The sequence below is a fragment of the Crocodylus siamensis genome, chromosome 5, assembly GCF_052110815.1.
Source record: "Crocodylus siamensis isolate JL-2025a chromosome 5, ASM5211081v1, whole genome shotgun sequence".
NCBI classification, from domain to species: domain Eukaryota; kingdom Metazoa; phylum Chordata; order Crocodylia; family Crocodylidae; genus Crocodylus; species Crocodylus siamensis.
In genome coordinates, this window is record NC_143399.1 from 28,359,195 (window position 1) to 28,382,844 (window position 23,650).

The 23,650-nt window shown below is 40.9% G+C and overlaps 1 protein-coding gene across 1 annotated transcript in view; it reads right to left on the bottom strand.

Annotated features, from left to right (window-relative positions):
• Positions 1-336: 336 nt before the first annotated feature.
• LOC149863649 (uncharacterized) overlaps positions 337-23,650 on the bottom strand; it is a 37,424-nt gene continuing 14,110 nt past the window's right edge. Inside the window, exon 2 of the mRNA XM_090049444.1 lies at positions 337-4,218. Within this exon, the coding sequence (XP_089905570.1) occupies positions 4,183-4,218 (36 nt within the window). The 3' untranslated portion in view covers positions 337-4,182. The remainder of the gene's footprint in view (positions 4,219-23,650) is intronic.

The window sequence follows — 23,650 nt, forward strand, 5'->3', positions numbered from 1 at the left end:
GAGAGAAAAGCATTCATTTATACTTCATTACTTAAAAGAGCAATATTTTCAAAGGTGACTCAAATTTAGACACTCTCATTTGTGTGTGTCCTTTTTACAATCCCTGCAAGGGTCTGTCTGCCTGTCTGAGGATTGCTGAAGAACTTTCTGCTAAACTAATTCTTTTGAAGAATCTCAGGCAGGAACACAAAATCCATTGTTTTGGTCAACTTTGGCTAGAAACTGCAAAGGGGAATAGAGAGTATAATGTGGATATGTTTTGGGGGTTTTTGAGGGGTTTTTTACAATTGAAGGCATGCATTGGGTACAAATGAGGATACTAAATAACAAAGTAGATACACTGAGAGGTATTTTATTTTAAGATATATATATTACAAATATTGTCATCTCCCCATTAGAAAAGAGAACACATGCACATATTTATAATGTGAACAATATTCTGAGATGTAAAGAAATGACATAGTACGACATCAAATTCAGGATCAAATTAACCACTAGGAAATCCATATTTTTCACAGCAAATGAATACAAATAAACCAATGTTTCACATTTGGCCAGTACAGAGCTGAAAGTAGGTTTTTCCATTATCTTGTCTGCATATATGGTTTGCTTTACTGTGTAGGTTTGGTAAATGGGATTAGTCAGTGAACTCATCAGGAAATAAATCAATGTTTCCAGGAGGACATGTACAAATCTGGAAACACTAAGTTTTCCTAGTACGTCAGGTAGAATTTCTTTAAAGTGTGGGCCTGAAAACAAATAAAACAATTTAAGATGGCATTAAGCAATGAGTATGTTATTCACTGGAAGCTGTTCTTTCCCTGATAGATCAGGAAAAATCATTTTTAAATATACACCTATACATTTAGTGATTTAAGATGTCATTAGGAAATTAACAATCTGTTCATTTTTTAAATTAAGAATGACTTCTTTGGCATTTCGGCTTAGTTTCACATTCACACTGGTATTAATCAGGAGTAATTCCATTACACCAGTATAAAGCACAAGAGAAGAAAATCAGACCCATAAGTTTTCTTTATTTCTCTCCATTTGATTATATTAATTGATGTCTCTGAAGGGGTTTTTTTTTGCAAGGACTGACTTCCCTTCACAAATACACCATACAAACTTTCATACTAATCTGGATTATTCGTATCTAAAGCCCTGGCTAATTATTGCACTTAAGATATGATTAACCAGTTAATCACATCTTAAGTTGTTACCCAGCCACATATTAATGCAATTAATGGCATTATTACACAAAAATGTGTAATAACTTTGTGGCTGGTTCCTATCATGCCGTTAATTGAACATGTACCCTTGTGGTTGGAAGCCCCTTTAACTGATCTGGGCTCCCAGCTCGGGGGCACATCCTGTGGTTAGGAGCCTGGATGAGCTGATGCAGATCCTAGCCATAGGAGCACACGTTATGCCCCCACAGCTGGGAGCCTGAATCAGCATACAGGGCTCCCAGGTGCAGGGGTGTATGGTGCTCCTCCGTCACCAGGAGCCCAGATTAGCTGGGGGCTCCCAGTCGCAGAAGCTTGCTATTTGCCAGTGCAGGGGGAGCCCAGGATTGTGATCCCAGGCTCCCCCGCACCAGCAATAAGGTGATGGGATGTGATTCACAATCCCGCCTCCTGTAACTCACATGTGGCATGGCAAAGAGCATGATTGTAGGTATCCTGCATCAGATCTCATTGTGGCTTTACTTACATGTCTGCCAGGGGCCTAACATTTTTTTTAAGTGATCATGATTTGCAAGTCCTGTGAATACTGTAAAAGTTCTCAGTGTCCTTTGGGTCTGCAACTGATGGAAATGCTTGTATTTATAGGTAATGACTGTTGAATAGAGTGAAACACTTTATCTCCCTCTCTCCTATTTTTAAAGCAGACTTTTTCCTGTTTCTGAAACTTATTTTTACATGCCAACATGCATAGGCTCACATACAAGTCAAATAAGTCTTACATTAATTGTCTAATAACCTCTTTGAGCACATAACTGTTCTCTCTGCATTGAAAAATGTAGATACCTGAAAGGTTTTTTGGTCTTTCTGGTTTTGCAAAAACATCTCTACCTTTCCCATTGCAAAAAATGTCCCTTCAATGTTTTCTTATTAAATTGTTACAGTTTGACAAATTTATGTCTTCATAGGTATTTCTCCCATTACGTCTGTTTTAAGATCATGAACTTCCACAGCAGCTATGTTCCAATGGAACAATGAAACTGTCAACTGCAGGGCAGAAATACATGTGCGCAAGAGAAATAGCTTTCCTGGCAACTAGCTCATGAATCTGGAAGACACCCCCAGAAGAGATCATGTTGACCATAAATGCCAGTGCCTTCAAAGTAAAATGCAAAATCCAGCTCTTTGATCTTGCTTTCCCTTCAATAACACCACATTTAAAAACAAGCGTGTCATACAAAATAAACATAGTCTAGTTCCAGCTGACTAGAAAGAGATCTTTGTGTGTACACTCTAGTATCCAAGTGCCTCCCAAAATAGAGTGATTTGGTTTATACAAAAACCTAGAGCTACAGAGATCCTCCAAAACACACAGCACAGTGTGAACTGAGGGGGGCAGTATTCAAAACTATTTTTTTAAGATTCTATTCACATATTTTATTTGACCCATTATTGAAATGTGAAGGCTAAGGAAAATTCAGCTTGTGCAAAGCAGACACAGAATGACGCTACATGTCAAGATGCTATACTGAGAAGCAATTTCATGCCGAGATGGAAATCAATAGCTTTGTTTATTTTCTGAAAACATCCTGAGCTTTAGATGGCAATTAAAAGTTCACCCAGCTGCCAGTGTCCTCTGTGAATTATTTCATAGAAGTAATCCTACAACTCTCTTTATACCTGAAACATCCCTCCTTCTAAATTCATTAAACTCTTCAAAGTCCAAATATTTGTTGATAACACTACTGACATATTTCTTTAACAGACACAGAAGCCTGTTTCTGATAGTGCGTGGCTCCATGGATGAACGATTTCCTTTCAGTCCTGAGGACATGCAGCAAAGTGTGCAACACTTCCCTTTCGAAAGGACAATAGCAAATAGCAAGCCAGCCACCTTGCAAGACTTGCACAAAAAACTTTTGTTTCACTGCCTTCTCTCCCTACCACATTTCTTTTTTCTAATGCTTTTTAAATTCATTCTTGCCTTACACTGAATTTTGCCACCTGCCTCGATCCTTATCCATTGCAGTTTCCAACAGAAACTGTCTTTTGCCTATTCATCATTTTCAACTTGGTGCTTTACATTTCAATAAACACCTGATAATCATTTGTAGTAATGGCTGCAGTAGGCTATGCTTGAAATCCTGTGTCACCATTTGAAGACACAATAATAGCAGAATGCAAAAATAGCAAAACCATGACAGAGATATCATATACTTTACTTTAAAAGTGGGTTTGCATCTTTGGACCTGCAAGTTAGTACATGTAACACCTGCATGTGCATCTCCTGATGCTGGGTATCATATGAATTAATTCCATCATCAGCACAGACAAAGAAGAGTACAACTGTTTCATTTCTACATGTAAAGGTTTGTTTGTGATACTCTTAAAAATGTAGCACTATGTTTTTATTTACATTTTTCACTGTTTTTTTTACATTTCTAACATTGCTCTACTTCGCTTCAGAGATGAAAAGGCAGAAAGAGTGGGTTAGGAAAAGTTCTGTATTGATTTTTTTGTTTTGTAGAGTGCCTGGCACATTTTTGGGCACTCTATAAATAACAGTGACTAATGGACAGACTCAGATAAGATGAATGTTTCCAGTAACACCTCTATTACGACTTTGAACAAAAAGATGTAGCTTTGCATAGGCCTTAAATTATTCAGGCCTAAACCTACTGTTAATGAGTGAATGTATACAAAGCACTTTGGGAAAAAAGGCCACTGCAAGCTAATTATTATTTTATCATTTCTATTAGTTTACTGAGGACCTGACTGGGAATAGTCACTTGCAAAATGGATGGATTTATGTTAATGAAATCAGCAAGAGCCAGTAGATATGAAGAACATTCACTAAGGGGAAAAAAAAGAAACAAAAAACAAGGGAAAAGCCATTTTCTGAAACTTTTGCAAATGTAATTTAAAAAAGAATGTTTGAAGAAAAAGTGCTAATACTTATCTGACTGGAAGGGTGTTGTAAAAACACTGGTCTGGTTCAAAAGGAAAAAATCCAAACAAGATGCAAGGGGACCTGTCAAAGAAGAAAAATATGGTATAAACATTTTTTGTACCTGTTGGATTGGCAATACCTATAGATAGGCTATGAGCACTGTTTTGTTGTCAGGTGCATCATTTCTCTGTTCCTATTTTCAAAGTTGTACAAACACAGCTTTAATGTGCAGTTGTGCTCTGGAAAACAATTCTGAAAATGACACCTCTTTACTTGTTATATCCATGCCCTGTGCAAGTGCAGTCATGTTTCCTACTTTCAGAGTCAGAAATAATGTTTTATTCCTGTTAGGCCTGCAGAGCCAACATAGCTATGAGAGAGAGTGCAAATTTTCTTCCATTTTTGCACATTCAAGTATGTTTGTTCTTCTACTTTACAATTAGTATTTGGAACATATATTTAAGTAATATCTCTAGCATATCGGGACATGGATGTTTTCAGTTGTATACCACGTTTTAGAAGGCAGTCACAAGTTGTGTTTACCAATAGTCACAGCTACAATGACATTATGGGCATCATTTTTAAAGGACCTGCAACCAAGACTCTTAAGAGCCTGATCCAGCAGAGCTTTAAAGCACCTATTTAAGGTTAAACATGAGCTTAAGGGCACAGACAGAATGAGGGTTCAGATGAAGACATTTCAAAACATGGTGTCTGTTTGCTGTTGCTGTTTTCTGGAGGTGAGGGGGAAAGGGAATGGAGGGAGTTAGGTCTGTGGTTTTTTCAGCCTGCACTGGAGGGTGGAGTGGGTGAAGTGGAGACTCCCCTGAAGTGGGGGGGCTCCAATCCCTCCCCCCACCACACACACCCCATCCAGCGCTGGCTGGGGAAACCCTAGAATGAGTTCCCTCCGCTCACTTTTCCCTCTCCCATTCTGAAAACAGCACAGGCTGGGAGGGAAGAGGGACCATTGCTAGGGGAAACCAGGTGCAGGCTCACAACAACCAGCTAGATTTTCCTCACCCCTGGACCCAACAGTGAACTTCTGTTTGGCTCTGGGCATCATTGTAACTCAGATCACTTCCTGCAAAACGCTCTGAGTTGCAGCTTGGTGCTGCACTTCTGTCTGCACCCCAAGTGAGTCAGTACTTAACTAAAGCATACAATTCCAACCACACTTTTGCCTGCATAATTCTTTGTGCACATAGAAACGTCAAGTTGCATGTACAAATCCAAATCACATCACAAAACATGCACATGGAGCAAGGGGATATTAGCAGATCTATATAAAAGTTATAAAAGTTTTTTTTTTGTTTAGGAATGCATAAACATCAACTATAGAAGTGCAGAGTGCTGTTTAATTCATTTTGGCCTGGAAACCATTTAGGTTAAATGGAGGGGCCTGGACCACAAGTTGGAAAAGCCCAGTGATATCCTGACATTTGTGGGGACTATTGGTAAATTCCCCAGTACTCTTCTATGATTGTGACTCTTGGATCATAATTCTTTGCATGCTGGGACCAACAATGCGCTTTATTATAGTCAGCTCCCTTTTTATGTTGCGCACAAGGCCTTTGTGAATGCCATAAATTAATATGATCTCAGAAGCAACCTGAGAGTTGTATGCTTAACTTTTGTTTGCATCCTGCAATCTTTAGCACCAAAGTAAGCAGGATAAGTCTTTCATAAACAGGGCCTTTGGATTTTAAAGGCCAGCTACTCTTAATAACAAATGTGAAAAGGTACGTTGGACAGAAATTTCTTGACAAATCTTAACATTTATTTTTATTAACAATTTAATGCAGTTTACAATGATACAGCACACAGACCAACAAAATAGTGCACCAAAGCTTACATTATGTAATTGGAACAAGGTGATGGAGGTGAAAAGCTCTTGAATAAAACCTATGACATTTTTCACAACCAGTCTTGTGAGGCAATTTATAGGAAAAGTCTGACAAAGCTGAATATGAGAAAGTGAAGACCTCTGAAATAGCAGGACAGTCTCAGACGGAAAGAGTAACATCTAGCACAGGCTAAAGGAAATCATCAGTTGCTGAATGAGAAGTCTGTGATGAAAGGACAAGGGCTCACTGTATAGTCCTCTAAATAAAAGGATAAAGTGGGAGCCACTGAAGAAAGTAAAAAAAGGGTAAATTCAAAAGCCTTTCAGGGGTATATAAGGTTATTTAAATGTGAATGGGTTTCTTTAACCCATTGTAGCATAGAAAATACTTAGGAATAGTGGCATTAATTGTCCTAAGTCATTGTAAATTTTGAGTGAGCAGGATGCCCTTTGGGTGCACTGTATATCCAACAAAAGGATACTTGGATGGCCTTTTGGATATATTCGTTCTGCTATGATGATTTAATGACTGAAGTGGTGTCTTCAGGGTGCAGCCACCTAGGTAATGATGGCTGTGTAAGTTGGTTTTATAAGTAGCTAATTTATCTGCATATATGATTGAAACTTTGGATTTTCTATGAATGAGTTATCGTCATAGAAAATGTATTACACATATTTAGAAACAGCTGCACGGGACAACTGCTGTTGTGAGAATACTACATATTTTTAACATTTATTAATGGATTTAAGGCTGATGAAAGGGTCTGAATTAATGGCCACTGATTGAAGTCCTCTACTAATCCACACAAATACAGTACAAGCCATTACAAAGGAAGTTTCCCCAAATTATCCTAGTAATGTTCTTCAAACCCCCTAGGACATCTTAGCTTCTATGTCCCTTAGTCATGTCCTTGTCTTTCTGCTGCAACTACCAAGAATGGACCACATTAGTACTAATGGTGACAGAGGTTTTTGTATTCTGGACTTTTTCCTACTGAGTTCACAATAATGAACAGCGAGCAATAAATCAAAAGTGTTATTGAAAGCTAGACCATACAGATCATTCAACAGGTGACAGCCTGAATCCTCATTTCCTTCTAAATCTTCTCCTGCTGCTCCATCAACCTCCATTTCCTTATCTTCTTCCATCCAACACATTTCTTCTTCCACAATATACCTGAAAATCCAACCTGGCCTTTCTGTCCCAAGTTGGCTGGTCTACAGCTTAATAACTTCCTGCCTTCACTACAATACTGCCTTCTGTGATAAACTCCATATCCACATCTGCTACCCCTACAAAGAAAAATCACCTTCCTTGCTAACCACTCTGCTCATCAGTCCACTTTCTTTCTGAGTCTCTTTGCTGTCTTTCTTCATATTCAAGGGTCTTGGGGCAGACCCTCAACTGATGACCAGAGGCAAAGCTCCCACTGCCTTCAGTGGGGCTATGACAACTTACCTCATGTGCAGCTCTGTACGCTTGTTCTTCTTTCAAACACCTTGCTCAGCCTTTCCCAGTCTATATCTCTCCTGCTTGCTGATCCACTTCCAGACTCCTGTTTTGAGACCCTGTTCATTTTCTTATTTCCACTTCTATCTCTTCATACACACAATCCCAAACTATGGAACACCTTGCTAAGCCCTTGCTGCTTATCTGCTTTTACATCGCTCTTTAAACCTCACCTGTACCATACTGCCTGCACAAGTGAGATAACTGAAAACAAATGAATACTTACCAAATGCTATTAGTTGCAGCAGATTTGCAAGATGTGCTCCTGTCAACCTGAGTCACATGCTAATATAACTATTGCTCTCATCCCCCACTCCTATCTCCCCCACTCCCTTCTCTTACTTTTGTTTGAAACCTCTTCACTGAAGCTTTCCCAACGCTTCACTGTAGGATCTCTGGCTATTGACCTTGCTCAAAAGGAAAACTGTATTCCTGTAAAGCACCTAACAAATTTAAGGGAACTGTCTATATAAAAACAGTTATTGGAAAGGGTAACAGGCCATCTCTACTTCTAACTACAGTCATTCTAGGAAAGGAAAGAAACATATTAATAATAGTTGTTTATAACATTTGATAAGTCTAATTTTTCTTATTAGAAATGTCAATACTGCTGTGCATGAGTATTGCCCCAGAAATGTCTATTTGCCTAGACAGTCTTTGGGTTGGAAGCATTCACCTTTTGCAGAAGCATCTAGCCCTCATTCCCCAGTGGTCAGTGCTTTTAACTAGGTGGAAAAGAAATCTCATACTGTTTATATTGAAATGTTGAAAGCAAGAACGCTATTGCAAGGAAGTGTCAGACCCTAAAGGCAAAGTTGATCAACTTCTTCCCTGATTCTACATAACATGCAGTCGAGCATTAGGCCTGTGCAAAGCAGCAAGTATTTGCTTTGGATTCAAATCTGATGCCAATTCGGAGATTCAGCCATAAACTATACAGGCAGCAGTCCTTGACGCTAGACACAGCTGCCCCTAGCTGGTAAGTCTGTTGTGGTGGGTGGCGGGGGGAAGGAAGGGTTGTAGGGGGGCAGATCAACATCCCCACAGTGAGGGAGGGATTGGGGCTGGAACAAACTTCCCAGCCGGGGTGGGGTGGTACGGTACTGGGGGATGGGTGCTCCCGCCAACATGCGCCACCAGTCTGGGAGCTGCTCTTCTGGTGGCTCCTCCAGTGGCTCTCGCCACTGGTCCAGGAGGACATGGGAGTGCGTGTGTGCCCCCGGATCTGCAAAGGCGGGCTGGGCCGGACTGTGCTCTCGACAGGCGATGAAAGGAACAGGGGCTATGCTGCCTCGGACAAGCAGCGTGCAGTGGCAGAAGCCGCTCCAGCAGCAGGACATGGGGGCGGGCGTGTGCACCTGGATTGAGGCAGGGCTGGCAGCAGGGGCTATAGGGAGTTTCAGGGTGGCTGCAGCCCCCTCATAGCCTCTTCTCCACTGAGCTCTGCGGGGCAGACGGAGCCAGGGATGCGCTCCGGTCTGTGGCTGGGGCTAGCCACCTGGGGCACAGTCCTGGCTCCACCTGCTCTGTGGAGCATAGCCCAGTGGCTAAGGCTAAGGCTAAGCTCCCATGGAGTGCAGCCTGGCCCAGCCTGCCCCATGCAGATCTGGGGGCACACTCCTCCTCCCATGCCCTCTTGGAGGTGTGCAGGCACAGGAGCCCCCCTCCCTGAGTCCTGCACCTCCCCGCCCCAGCTGGGCAGCTTGCCCCAGCCGCAATCCCTCCCTCGCTGTGGGGGCACTGATCTGCCCCTCCCCACCTTCCCTCCCCACTCCGTCCACCACAACAGATTTACCAGCTGGAGGCAGCTGTGTCCAGCATCGTTGAGGACTGCTGCCTGTATAGTCTATGGCTGAATATCCGAATTGGTGCCGAACCTCTCTGAATCAATTCGGAGCCTTCCAATTTGATTTGGAGCTTTTAATGGGTCTCCCAATTCGATTCAGATTCAGAGATTCAGCTGCTGAATCGGGCTGAATCTCGTCCAAATCGAATCAGCTACTGAAGCTTTGCACAGCTCTATTGTGCATCCTCCCCGATAGTCTCAAGGAAGACTTTGCCATGAAGTATTTCAAAGAGAAGGATAAAACACAAGGAAATGTCAAAAGAAAAAAGTAAGAACAGAAGAATTAGAGATGAGTAACTTTTTATATTAATATCCCTACAAGAATTTGACTGGAAATGCAAAGTTCACTGTTGTTAATGCATTCTGTGTGCATTTTGCTGAACTCAGTAGAAAAAAGGGAATTCCACTTTTGCAGTAGAGATTATGGCTTCCGAATTCTGACAGACGTTCCCTACCTGTTCTTCTCCCATGTACAGGAGGTAACCTCCCAGTTTATTACTAGGAAGCTACTGCATGGAACAATTCTTTAGAGTCAAGTCAAAAGGACATGATTTTTCCAAAATGGAAAGCTTTTAGCATTGGAATCAAAAAATTGAAAAGCTGCTGAAACAAGAAACTAACAGTTTATCCTGCCCAAAGGGTAGATCTAAATTCTCTCTGGAAAGGCTACTGTATGTAGTAGGATTATACAGTGGTTAACCAAATATTCAAAGAACATTAGTAATGACCATACTATCCTACCACTCGCTGTGTCATACATGCAATTTATTCAATAATCCCGCAACATCAAACAGACTCTGTTTACTTTAAAATATTTGAAATATATTCTCTAACCATCAGTTCTTTTTCTGATACTTTCCAGTTCTTGACTCAAAAAATGCTTCACATATTTCTAGGTGGGTAGGGTGGGGTCCCTGTTTTGTGTAAACAGTGTGAAACGCATCTCACAATTAATCTTTTTTCCTGCTCATTTCTTCATAATCTACAGCACTTCAGGACAAGTTTTCCAATGTGCTGTGCAACACACACATCACAGACGATGAATTTTAATAGTGGGTGCTCCACTACTATTCACAAATCTATCCCACAAACACTGGTGGTTCACCTTTCTGCTCTAAGTACTGGATGCATTGGAATACGTCCTGGTTTTATGCTACTTCTGTCCTGCATCAGAAGAAGTCTCTAATGAAGGAAACTAGCAGGTAGGCACACAACAGACACCCCTTACAGTAGGAGTTGTAACTTTGTGGGAAAGGTACCTAGGAAAAGGTACTTCATACTTGTGAAAATGGTCTGGTGACAGATCTTTATTTAGGCACCAAACTAGGACAGAATAAGGGGAAAGGTACCTAGGAAAAGGTACTTCATACTTGTGAAAATGGTCTGGTGACAGATCTTTATTTAGGCACCAAACTAGGACAGAATAAGGCTTTGTTTCAGCAGTATCTTTCAACCCCAATCCAGGCAATTATCTATCAGAATAAACTCTTTTTGTTTTCCATCACTAGTTCTTGGCTCCTGTGGTTCAGATTCCCAGTGAAATTGTCATTCACAATTATAGCCCATTGCAATGGCAGTCTCTGAGATATGAGCTCCTGCTCACAAGGAAATGGCCTGAGACCATGACACATTTCACAAAGGCCAAGAGGCTGTCAAATGTGAAATGCTTCCAGTCATTGCCATCCTGAACTCAATGGAAATCAGTGCCCCAAAAGCGACAGGCTGCCCCATTACTTAAATCCCTAAACTATCTGATTCCCCTATCTTGATAGTCATTTTAACAACCTTATCTTCCCACAGAAGCTGCCTTTTCAAATCTGCATGTGACCACTGCACACTACTAATCCCTGGTTTTGTCAAGGGCTAGCCATTCTTACCTCCTATTTAAGTAAACAGAAATGCAGAGCACTGAACTCTGCTGGAGTCAGACTTGACATGCCACTCCTGGAAGTACGGGGGTAGACTGCTGTTCCTCTATACAGCTTCATTTAATTAATTTGGACCCACTCTGGGCACATTGGTCCTTACACATGTATTCGCAATTGCAGGACAGAGGCCTATAGTAAAAATCTTTCATTCAACCATCCCTGCTCTGGTTTCTGTTTAAATCAGTTTAATCACAGGCTGAACTCATGGGGCAGCTGGGCCTATGTGAGTGTGGAATCATTACCAAACTTTAAAAGAATATTTTTAAAAAATGATCATGCAAAAGCATCAGAAACCAAAAGCCCCTACTTTGTCCTCATTTTTCTTCCCTTAACAGTGTACATTCCAAAGGGCTATCATCTTGCTCTCCAGCTGAAATAGAAATTCAGTAATGCATAGTTTGAGAGTTCTGTCACTGAAGTAATCATTTAATGGTGACAAATAAGCCAAAGTATAAAACAAACAGATGGAAAATGGTCATCCCTCTCCATGGACACCTGCTCTGGGATGCAGTCAGTAATGATATATATATTGAATTCTTCAGGGACAAAATTACTTTGCCATGTGTTAAAGAATATCTGTTCATGTCTCAAAATGAGTTATAGGTAAGATATAATGGGTACCAAAGATGGCATGAAATCAACTGTCAAAAGAATACCCAGTTGTAGTTCTGAAAAGAACAGATTATCTCATTCCAAAAGCAGCTGAAATATTGTGAAACTGAATCAAAGTAAAAGCAGAAAGTAAAACTGCTTGAAGGAACCTGCTCTGAGCCTCAGTTTTCTCAATCCAGCCATAGCACAACTCAGCTGTAAAATCAGCTTAAACATTTTTTTCAAACCTTGAAACCTAAAATCAGGATTGTCAATCCTAGAACTCACACCTGCAAATAAGGAGTCAGGTGAAGGCTTCCTCACCTTTCATTTCAGGATCAGGCCCGCCGGGTCCTCAGTAGAAGATACAGTTCCAAAGATGCTGAGCTCCTGAAGTTCCTATTGATTTTAATAGTAACTGAGATGTTCAGCACCTTTGAAAACCAAGTTATTTCTATTTGTCTAAACTACACATGGCTTTTGTCTGCCTATACAAGACTAACTTTAAAGGTCTGAGGTTTGGTCCTTGTCTATAATCAGCTAAAACACACAGAAAGTGTTCACTATTATAAAATAATACTATTGAATAACATTAAGGAATGTTGAATGTTTATTTTCTTTACTGCAGGTCCACATTAGATAACACTGGCTGATATAGCCCTACTGGCAAAGCTTCCTAGCACAGCCACAGTTTAAAACAGCATAAAGTGCTTTTTTAAAAAAACTTTAATCAACATTACTATACTAACAAAAGTTTGTAAATCTAATTTTTGTTTTTGCTGGGAAAAAATGTCTACATGCCTTCCTTCAAAAACAGTTTTATCCTTGCCTGTTTGAAATACTGGTAGTTCCATGTTTATATTTTAATGAGCCTCAAAACTAAGATGCTCAACGATTTTTTATTTTATTACACCAGTTTTATTCAGGCCCACATCCTGCAATCATTGCCAGACAAACTTCAAATGTCTCAACAGATGTACCATAAGTTTAGGAATTGGGTCCTTCGGCTCTATTTGTCAAACAGATAAGTACCTGATCCACCTCTCATCAAGTTCGTCATTGATTTCAATGGGGATTACAGCAAGGCCTAAATATATTCATTACCTAGACTTTAAGCATGTATAAATAGGTTAAAATAGCACTAGCACTCCCTCTTCAGACAAAGCCCCAATGAGTAGATGACAGGATACCCTGTCATTCAAGCTTATTAAGACTTCCATTCTTTTGCACTAGCATCACTGATGTCATTGCATCTCTGGGATTCAAGCTGATCAAATTAATCACTACTGTAAAGAAACATGATTAGATACTACTGTAACAGGCATTATAAAATGAACATATAAAATAAAAGGAAAGAAAGCAAAAAAGATTGGACCACATTTTGGTGGGAGCATTCAAAAAAGTAAGTGGGAGAGTCCAGAAAATATAAGATGATTGAGGGGGCAGATAATGTACCTCAGAGTACTGCCCCATACTTTACCTCCAAATTGGAAAAATGCAAGTACAAGGGTTGGGGGGTGTAATTGGTAGCCCCGTGTTGGTCTGAGACAAGAAGACATACAAAGAACTAGAACTCTTGGTTCCAAAATGATACCTTTTATTAGACCAACTGGAAAATGGCAACAAAATTGTCCTTTTCTGCAAGCTTTCAGGATCAAAGTCTCTTCGTCAGGCTCTGGTAAAATTTTAGATTGTACAAGATGGTAAAAAGCCCCATAGGTAGGAAATAAACTTCATTCTTGCACAGAGGGAGCTGAAGATGGAAGGCTGTCCCGCTGGGTCCATGAGACTCTTTGTGACACTCTCATGTCACAAGTACAAATACAAGGGTTGGGCTTTTTGCTTGATGTGGTGGTCATATAATGTTTATAGTTACACCTTCCCTAACCTGCAAACAGGAAAATAACTGGCTTGATGCCAGGCAGATTTAAGTGAAACTTCAGCCACCAGTTGGTCCATACGCTTGCATCACTTACTTGATGATGGATACATTTCCAAAAGGCTTAGCCAGAATGTGGATCAAGAGTTGTTTGGAAGTCATACAAGCACTAATGACTATTTTTATAACCCAGTTATCAAGAACTTGTGGGACTTTCCCTCTTAGATAATTGCTATTTTAAGACTGTAAGGCTCGCCAGCCAGGATGAGCCGAAAGATGAGATTCAAACTTCGCAGCACTGTGTGCATCGCTATGTTCACTTCGCAAGCAGGACTGCTGTAGAAGAAGCCTGAGGAATCCTCACAAGCATGCCACTGTCAGCCTTCCTCCGAAATAGCAGGATGAGTAGGCTGAGTAGGCTACCTGACATGAACTCCAACACATATTCAATGTCTTGAAGATACTGCACAGCACAGGTGGCCAAAGTGAGTTAGCCTTGTATCTTGATTTTACTAGTACTCTCTTATCTGTTCTCGCATCTCCAGAGCCACTCAAAATCTAGAAGCACGCTATTTGACTTCAGTATCAGTTATTATTAGTTCTTACAGAACTGTATGACACTTTCACTGATCTAAGTTACTGTCATATCCAGAGTTCATCACCTGTTTTCTTTATACTGTACATTACAAGCATTCAGATCCTGAGAGGTTTTCTAGAGGACATTGCTGTCTATAGTGTTCAGGGTTGCAGATGCCATGGCAATGAGTTATACTCTATTCCTAGAGTATAAAATCACCCTTAATTCATTCAGGATTTTATAGGTAATTTAGAGAAGTGTGTGACAGCAACAGGCCCTGGTCAGTCGTAGCCAGGCTTTATTATTGCAGCTTGCAGTACTTGACCCAGGGACCTTGCCAGGAGGTGCATCTGAGAGAGTGCAAATTCCACTGCAGACCTGCAAGGTCTCATATTTCTAAAGAAGATGCTGTTCGTGGTTGTGCATTTCAAGGAATGTGAGGTGAAGTGGGAGTGTGCAGAGAGTACTGGGAGTTGGGGATTCCAGGCAATTATTCTTGCTTTGAGCAATGCACATTGTGAAAAAACTCAGTTATATGTGAAAGAAATTATTTCTTCCTCCACAGAAAGGAATGGATTCAGCACATGCCAAACCTGCTTTTTTTTTTATTTTACTTGTGGCCCACTGTTTATAAAATAGCCCTCAATCTTTTGCATCATCTTCCCTCTGACTTACAAAGCCCTCTATATATCACAATGTGTGTGATAACAAAAAATGAGAAGTCTCAGAAGAATCTTATGGAAACTAAATTTAAAATTTCTACCTCACATCAGGTGCTGGTTTTCACAGGGGAAATAAAAAGCTTGCATTTACCCCACTCTTTGCACGAACTTGGATTTTCCAGTGGATTTATTGTTGTAGTTGAAATGTTTTCTTTCATTAGGGAGAGACAGTGGTCTCCCATTTGTTAAAGTAGTTACTGGTTTTCCATCACAAATTCACTTTGGATCTGTTTTCCCAAAACAGAACAAGCCTACCCCAAAAGGTACATACATGTGCCATTTCTCTGGTAGGGCAGGTGCTTTCTTTTAGAATATCTAGAAGTAACATGATGCAGGTGGGCTGGGAGAGGGGGGAAGGCAAAGAACCAGAGAGAATGTGGGCTTTCGCTATGTTGTTCAACTGTAGCAGGCTCCACACTACACCTACCACAGAGGATGCAAAGGCAACCTAGTGAACTAGAAAAGATTGTGGCTACAACACACTGCACTCCAGTAATCTTGGTGACAACCCCAAAGGCCTATCAAAAGTCTGTACAACTTACAGCAGCTGATCTCAGTTGGTCCAGAAGCAACTTATCCTCTGTATTATGTGGATTTTCAAGTCACTTTTATCCCTCCTTGGAGTTCTGGTACAACCTTTTCTTCACAATAAGGATGGCCAAAATTTGGAATGGGCTTCCAAGGGAGGTGGTGTTCTCCCCTACCTTGGGGGTCTTTAAGAGAAGGCTGGATAGGCATCTGGCTGTGGTCATCTGACCCCAGTGCTCTTTCCCCTAGGCAAGGGGTTGGACTCGATAATCTGTTGAGGTCCCTTCCAACCCTAGCATCTACGAATCTATGAAACCTGCAGATTGAGCATGAGCTCTGACTGAAGTCTCAGATGTTTTTTACATTTAAATAGAATAGTTTTAATTTTTTTTCAAATTCTGTATGTCAAACTAGAGTTGACACAAAAACTCTACATTTTGTTTGTTCTTCTGTGCTTACAGAGAGCTGGTGCACTAGTCTTTTTTAGAAGGTGTTGGGTTTATGTTATTTGATCTTGTTTGGAGCCCCGTACTTACCTACAAAAAATCTCATTATAATTAATTTAAATTGTTATTCCACTTATGCTATTTTTGTGAGGAGGTAAGTTTCAAAAAACCTCCTTTTAAACAAGGAGCTACACAACAATGACTCTATAGAGTACATATATTTTCTTGCTTAGGCTACTTAAATAACAGAACAACACTTCTCAAGTGCAACCTTTTACTAGAGAATCCATAACTCCATTCAGACAATCTTCCCCAACCTATACGCTACATAAACATGACTTACCTATCCAAACCCCATTTTACCTTCCTAGTACAGCATACTGACTCTAGGCATTGGAAGTTTTAGTCATTCTGGAAACAGCACAATACAGCCACTGGGGAAAGTTGGGTTCTACTCCTGGCTTCATCACAAGTTTACTGGGTGACCTTAATCAAACTGCTTCTTCTGTCTGTCTGCTATAAAATGTGGACGAGCATTACTTACTTTGATATCAAAAGCACGATGAGAAAGCTACACACTATTATTTTAACTCTTATTATTCAAAGCCATCAGGTTCCTGCAGTGGAAGACCAGAGGATACCGTCACTCTAATGCCCAAGCTGGTCAGTTATGTATGTAATATCTAGTATGTAAACCTGATTCTGATTGTAATTCCATGGGCTTCAGTACATCTGTTTTGTAACCTGATTTGCACATGTGCAAGCAAGAGAAGTCCTTATATGAACTGTCACGCTATGGAGGGTTTCGGATGTCCCCAACCCTTCTGGGTTAGTGGCCAGGCTGCTAAGGAATGTAAGATTTAATATGCCAGGCAGCTCAGATACTTGTCAGACAGATGAGACAGAGAGGGTGTTAGAGACCAAAGTTTGTCTGGTGTTTTTAAATACTCTATTTTCATATTTTCCAAGGAATGTTTATTTATTTTAAAATATTTGAGTCTTTTTCCTTATACTATTGATATGTATTTGCTATCTTAAAAAACATCATCAGTTCAGAAATCACATTCATCCAAGCTGTTTTTTTTTAAAAAAAGACTACTGTTATGAACACCTAAAATGACAAAAACTGATGGAGATTAGAGGAAAAGATATTTCTGGGGTTTTCTCCGACCATTTATTTGGAGCTTTTGGTGGAATCAGTGTCACTTTTTCCTCTGTACAGTCAAGTTTCCCCCGCTTGTCTTTAGAAAAGCAACACAATAAAAACAACACTGAAAGCACACTGGAAAATGTGAGAGTAACATGACAAAGACTGATAGGTAAATTCAGGTGTAAGTAGCAATATTTTGTTATTAAATCGACTTGATTTCAAATGGAAGTGCCCTTTTAAATCCAGTCGAGGGAGCAGGAAAGGCCTAGGGGTGTTTAAGAATGTAGACAGTATTTCATTCAAACTCATCACCAATCTGTGGCTTCAAGTCATTTTAGCTCTTATAGGGCCTGGTCCTCCTGCCTCTCCTCACAACCAAGGGTAATTTAACTCTTCTATAGTCCTAACCTTGTGGCACATGGTACTCCCTGAGGGGAATTTAGGTGATGCAGTTCAACCCTTAGTGATAACTAGATTAACCAACTGCAGCATCCCAAATGCCCATGCAGTGTGTAACATGTTCCTGGTTGTCAGCACCAACTAAGTTGTAGGCTACAAGTTTTAGTTGGGCAAACCATTTAAAATGTGCTGCCCCTTGCTAAGGTTTTTTGATCAAGGAACAGTATTGCTCAGGCAGTTCTGTGAAGAGCCAGTAGGTCCAGTAATACATCTTTTGAAGGAAGTTGTATTTATTGTGCTGGAAAGTTTCTAGTTACTAGAAACTTCCTTCTAGTTACTAAGGAAGGCAGTGAAGCCAATGGAAAGTGGTGGGCAATGGTGTTGCTGTGGTCAGCAATAATACTGCCATTCACTAAAAGTACCGGATAAAGTGAGATGCTAAGGTGTGCCCTAAAAACGTTTTCTGTAATTTTACATGGGCCAAAGTTTCACTCGGTTGCACTGCAGTTATCTTAGTTGTGATGGAATAAGAAGGGAATTGAAAGCTAGAGGTGCAACTCTATATGGGCCAAAAAAATGAGGGTTGGCAGTAGTTTGGGCTCCACAGAGTCCTGAACTTTAATTAGCATCCATGTTAATAATAAGCAGAATCAGAGCTTTACCCTTCTTCTAACAAGTGCAGTTCAAATAATTGCAAACCCTTTCCCAGTAAAGTTCCTGAACGGTTTTCTTACAGATTATTGTCATGTATGACAGCCTCTTCCATTTGATTGACTGCAGCTAGCTATACTTGTAACTAGTTACATATATTTCCTTATGCAAGAAAAGAGTATTAGCTTATGTCACCTGTAAGGGCTTTATCACAAAACCAGCTGCATCCCTTCATTAAAGGAACTGACTTTGATTTAAAAAAAACCAAGGCCCCATCTACACTTCACACTTAAGACACAGTTAACCAGTTAATCACGTTTTAAGTTGTCACCTAGCTATACGTTCAATCAATGGCATGACTGATGAAAGAATAAGCTACAAAGTTATTCCACAAAATATATGTAGAATAACTACAGGGATGTTGGTGGTGGATGGGTCACATTCAACCTGGAGGGATGTGAGCAGTGGAGTCCCCCATGGGTCAGTCCTCAGGCCTGCACTGTTCAATTTCTTTATTAGTGACTTGGATGAAGGGGTGAAAACCACCCTGTTTAAATTTGCGGATGACACCTAGATTTGGGGTGAGGTGGGCATGCTAGAAGGAAGGGACAGCATACAGCTGGACCTGGACAGGTTACAGGGGTGGGCAAATGAGAACAGGATGGAATTCAATACTGACAAATGCAGGGTGCTGCACTTGGGTAGTAAGAACCAGCAGCATACCTATAGGCTGGGGAACTCTATTCTCAAAAGCAGAGTGGCAGAAAGAGATCTTGGAGTCATTATAGACTCCAAGATGAACATGGGCTGCCAATGCAAGGACTCGGTCAGTAAGGCTAACTGCACCTTGTCGTGCATCCACAGATGCATCTCAAGCAGGTCCAGGGAGGTGATCCTCCGCCCTTATGTGACACTGGTCAGGCCGCAACTGAGTCCAGTTCTGGGTGCCGCACTTCAGGAGGGATGTGGACAGCATTGAGAGGGTCCAAAGGAGGGCCACTCACATGATCTAGGGACAGCAGGGCAGACCCTATGAGGAGAGGCTATGGGACCTTAACCTGTTCAGCCTTCACAAGAGAAGGCTGAGAGGGGACCTGGTGGCCATCTATAAACTTACTAGGGGGGACCAGCAGGGTTTGGGAGAGACCTTGTTCCCCCCAAGCGCCTCCTGGAGTAACAAGGAATAACAGCCCTAAATTGTTAGACAGTAGGTTCAGACTAGACATTAGAAGGCACTGTTTCACAGTCAGGGTGGCTAGGATCCAGAACCAACTTCCAAGGGAAGTAGGGTCGGACTAGAAGAACTGCAAGGTGCCTTCCGATCTATGAATCTGTAAAACTCTGTGACTCCTTACTATCACACCATGTGGCAAGGGGCCTCTGTGGCTGGAAGCTCATCAGCTGATTGGGGTTCCCAACCAGGGGCTCATGTGTACCCCAGAGCCTGGGAGCTCAGAGAGCTGCCACAGCTGTCCCTGCAGCTGGGAGTCCCATCAGCTGACAGGGATCCTAGCCATAGAGGTGCTCCAAGTATCCCTGCGGCTAGGAGATCTCAACAGATGCAGTCTCCCTGCCATAGGGCCCCCTGGAGCTCATGATCCTGGGCAACCCCTGCCCTGAAAATAAAGCATGATGGGCTCTTATTCACAATCCCACAATCACACCTCCTGTCATGCATATGCAGCATGGCAGGAAGTACAAGTGTGTGGATCATGTATCAGATCTCATCACACTTCTACTTACACATCTAGAAGGGCCCCAAAAAACCTCCATGGTGCAAACCCATACAGCAATGTTCATTGACTTTATTTTATATAACTTTACTACATTTGTGAGTCAAGGTTTTGCTATGGTGTGGGTGGTATATTATTTTTCTGTGTAGCTACTGGCTTCAAAATGCTAATGCTATTATTTAGCATCTCTGACCTAAGCTATGGCTAGCTTTGGATAGTCAACAAGTGGAGATGAATAGAGTAAGGAGCCTCTCACAGCCTCCAATTATTTTCCTGCATAAAAGACAGCTCAGTCACAGCCCTCATACTCCCAAAATGCAAGGGCTGCTACCAAGTGGCTTACCCTAACCAGATAAGCTCACCCAAAAGGTAGGGTAGGGAGCAGATAAAGCCATAAATTCATTTCTTCCCCGCAGTAATGCCTGTGTGCTTTGAGCATTTCAGATTCTCAGAGGAACAGACATTAGGGAGACACTGTAGATCGGTAAGCAAAGACATCAGCCTAGTTTACAGGCCAGTTAAAGCAAGTATAGAAAAAGATATGATGCAGAGGTTATTTGACATAAAGACCCTCCCCAGATGCAATTCTGGTCACCTCAATGAAATACAGTACAAGCTGAAAAGGTTTGGAGGACAGCAACAAAAAAGATTAGATATGTGGCTGGACTTATAATGACGGGGGATTTCAAAAGCATTAGAAGGCAGTTAATTATTCAGAATGATGAAAGAAAGAAATAATTTTTAGTTATTCCGTGGAATTCACTGACACTGAAAGCCTGAAAGGCAAAATACGTGACTGTAGAATTTGATTAGCATTATCACCACTTGTAGCTTTGCAAGTTAAGGCAATATGAACAGTCTGTCCTCCTGAATACAGACAGGTGACAGGCTGTTTGTTAGAACAATTTCCTGGGAATAAGAAAATCCAGATCCACCACAGTCTTCCTGTGTGACCTTTGGCAAGTCATGACATTTCTCTGTGCCTCAAGTTTCCTATCTGCAAAATGGAAACAACAGTATTTTCCTAGCACACAAAGTTGGCAAGACAGCATGTGAGAGGGAACAAAGAACTACGAAAGAGTGACTCTTCAGGATTTAAGTTAGGAAGAAATTTCCACCACATCTAAAAGTGCAAAATTAGTCAGAAGCCTGTTTCTGGGAAGGGGATTTCAATTCCTCCTAAGCATCAGTATTGGTGGGATACCAAGTTAAACAGACCTACAGTCTGACGTGACACAGCAGATCCTATACTGAATCAGGGTGAAATATCAGCAAGAGGACAGCAGCTTATACCCTGTAGTCAGCCCTGAAAACATAGCCTATTTGTAAAACATTTGTTTTCTTCATGATCTAGGTGGCAATTTGCTTCTGAAAATATTTTCCTTTCTACAACCAACATGAAAATGAAAACAAAATAAACTCAGCACAAAATGTAATTTAAACTGCACTGGCATGGAAAAACTATGAGCAAGAAAGTCACAGTAAAGGCTGACAACATCCCAGACACCTCAAGGACTGATCAACAACCTAAGTTTAATATATGCTCTGTCAAATGCATACATATCGAGTCTGCTCCTATCCAAGTCAATTACAACTCCTATTGGCATTTAACATTTCCATTTGTGCAGGGGGTGGACTAAGGATAAGGGGTGGGACATCCGTCTGTATTTGTTTGCCTGCTCCACAGTTGCATACACTTAACTTTTTATTCATTTAGAAGTTTACCTAAATATTTCAGTTATTTAACAATGTGTAAAATTACAAATGTGTTTGACTACAATATGTTCCTATTGCGTAAACCTCTCTTCTTGGCCACATTCATAATGAAAACCCTGTTGAGTCAGTAATAAAATCCAGAAATCTTTCAAGTCTTAGAACTGAATGTTCAAATTTTGTAGCTCACTTCCTTTTCTAACCAGACAGCAGGGCTGCCAAGAGAATTTCTGGGCGTTCAGCCCCTTTTCGTGTGTGTGTGTGTATGTGTGTGTGCGTGTGTGTGTGTGCGCGCGCGCATATGGGGGGGGTGTATACATACAGAGAGAAAGAGAGAGAGAGAGGGAGCAAGCGAGAGCGAGCACTTCACCACAACTGCCAAAGAGCAGACACTGATTGTTTTTAACCCAATTTATGTACAGAATCAGAATATATCCTGTTTTCATTTGAAAGGGATTAATGCCTCAGCCTTGGTTAGGGAAAATGATCAGCTCTAGCTCTGTCAATAAATAAATGTTCACATTTATGCCAGTGAAAAAATAACACAACCTTAACTTCTAGGACTGGTTTAAAAAATTCACGTGTTGAAACACCATAGTTCAGCTTGCAAAATGGCTAGGTGCACATATATGTACAATAATAGTACAGAAGCCCAGTTTACATACATAATTTTGGAAGGTCATTTCCTTAGAACTTAGTCCTGTGAAGAGGTCAATGTCTTCATTGTTCATGGAAGCCAACAAGTAATGAGGATGCTTGGGAAGTCACAGCACAGAGATTTTGATAGCTAAATATACAGGCTTTACTATTATATTACACAGGATGCCTGAGATTCCTGCATGATAGATTCAATAGTTTATTAATCTAAGACACTAGTTGCAAAAAGAAAATTCCACAACTGCACTGCTATTTCTCTGTGGTAGCACTGTCTGCTTTTGTATTTATGCTGTAAATAGTCTGTTATAAAAGAGACAAAATAGATTTTACATATGTAAGTGCAATAATTGCTGTACAGGAGCAGGCAATAGCCACGTGAAGGAAAGGACAAACATTCAAAGAAGCTCATATGGCAAAAAGATACAAAACCAAGTTCAAGTTGGAGAGTTTTCCCACACTTTGGTTAAGTGCATTACCAACAGGCTATGGATGTACTCTATGTGATCACATGAAAGTCTGACTGTATATAGCACAATACAATGTATCCCTAATGCATATATCATAAAATATCTGCCACAGGCATACTTAAACTTCTGTTAAACTAAAGTACAAGTTTTACGACACTAAGATAATTAGGTCAGGAAACATGAGCATCAGTGCGACTTGGGGAACTAAAACCCCATTTATTTTCTTCTCCCTAAGAAGTTGTCTAAGAAGAGCCAGGTAATCTTAACCCTAATCCAATTTTGAAATGGAAGAAACCAGGGTCAGAATATATTTACTACATAACCAGGATCACAATATACCTACTACAGTAGACAATTCATAATGGAAGATATTATGGGGCAATTGACTCGCCAGGTGAAAGGACCTGGACTTAGGTGTCCACCCAGATGAGGTGATGGTGTTCAAAGGGGAGAACTGCCTCACTAGGATCATCCATCATTGGTAGCTGCTTAGGAGCATACGGTCTTTTACATACTAATACAGTTCATCAGTGGCTCTATTATTGTATTCATGTGGTACTTATCACTCTAGTATCCATCTTCAGTGCATTTTCCATGCAACACTCTTGTGATGCAGGGAACTGCTATTATTACCTTTTACAGATAGGAAATGAGGCACAGAGAGGCCAAAGTATCTGCTCAGAGTCGCAGCAGAAGGCTGTGACAGCACAAAGACAAGTTCCCAGCCTCTCCCCCACCCCGACTATTAATCCAGGAACCAGAAAATATGAAATGCAAGCAGCACTATCTTGAAATTTTTACAAGTAAAATTCCTGCCAAGAGGGCAGGGAATTGCGGAAGTGCCGATGCAAGTAGGCAAATTCTTTGCCA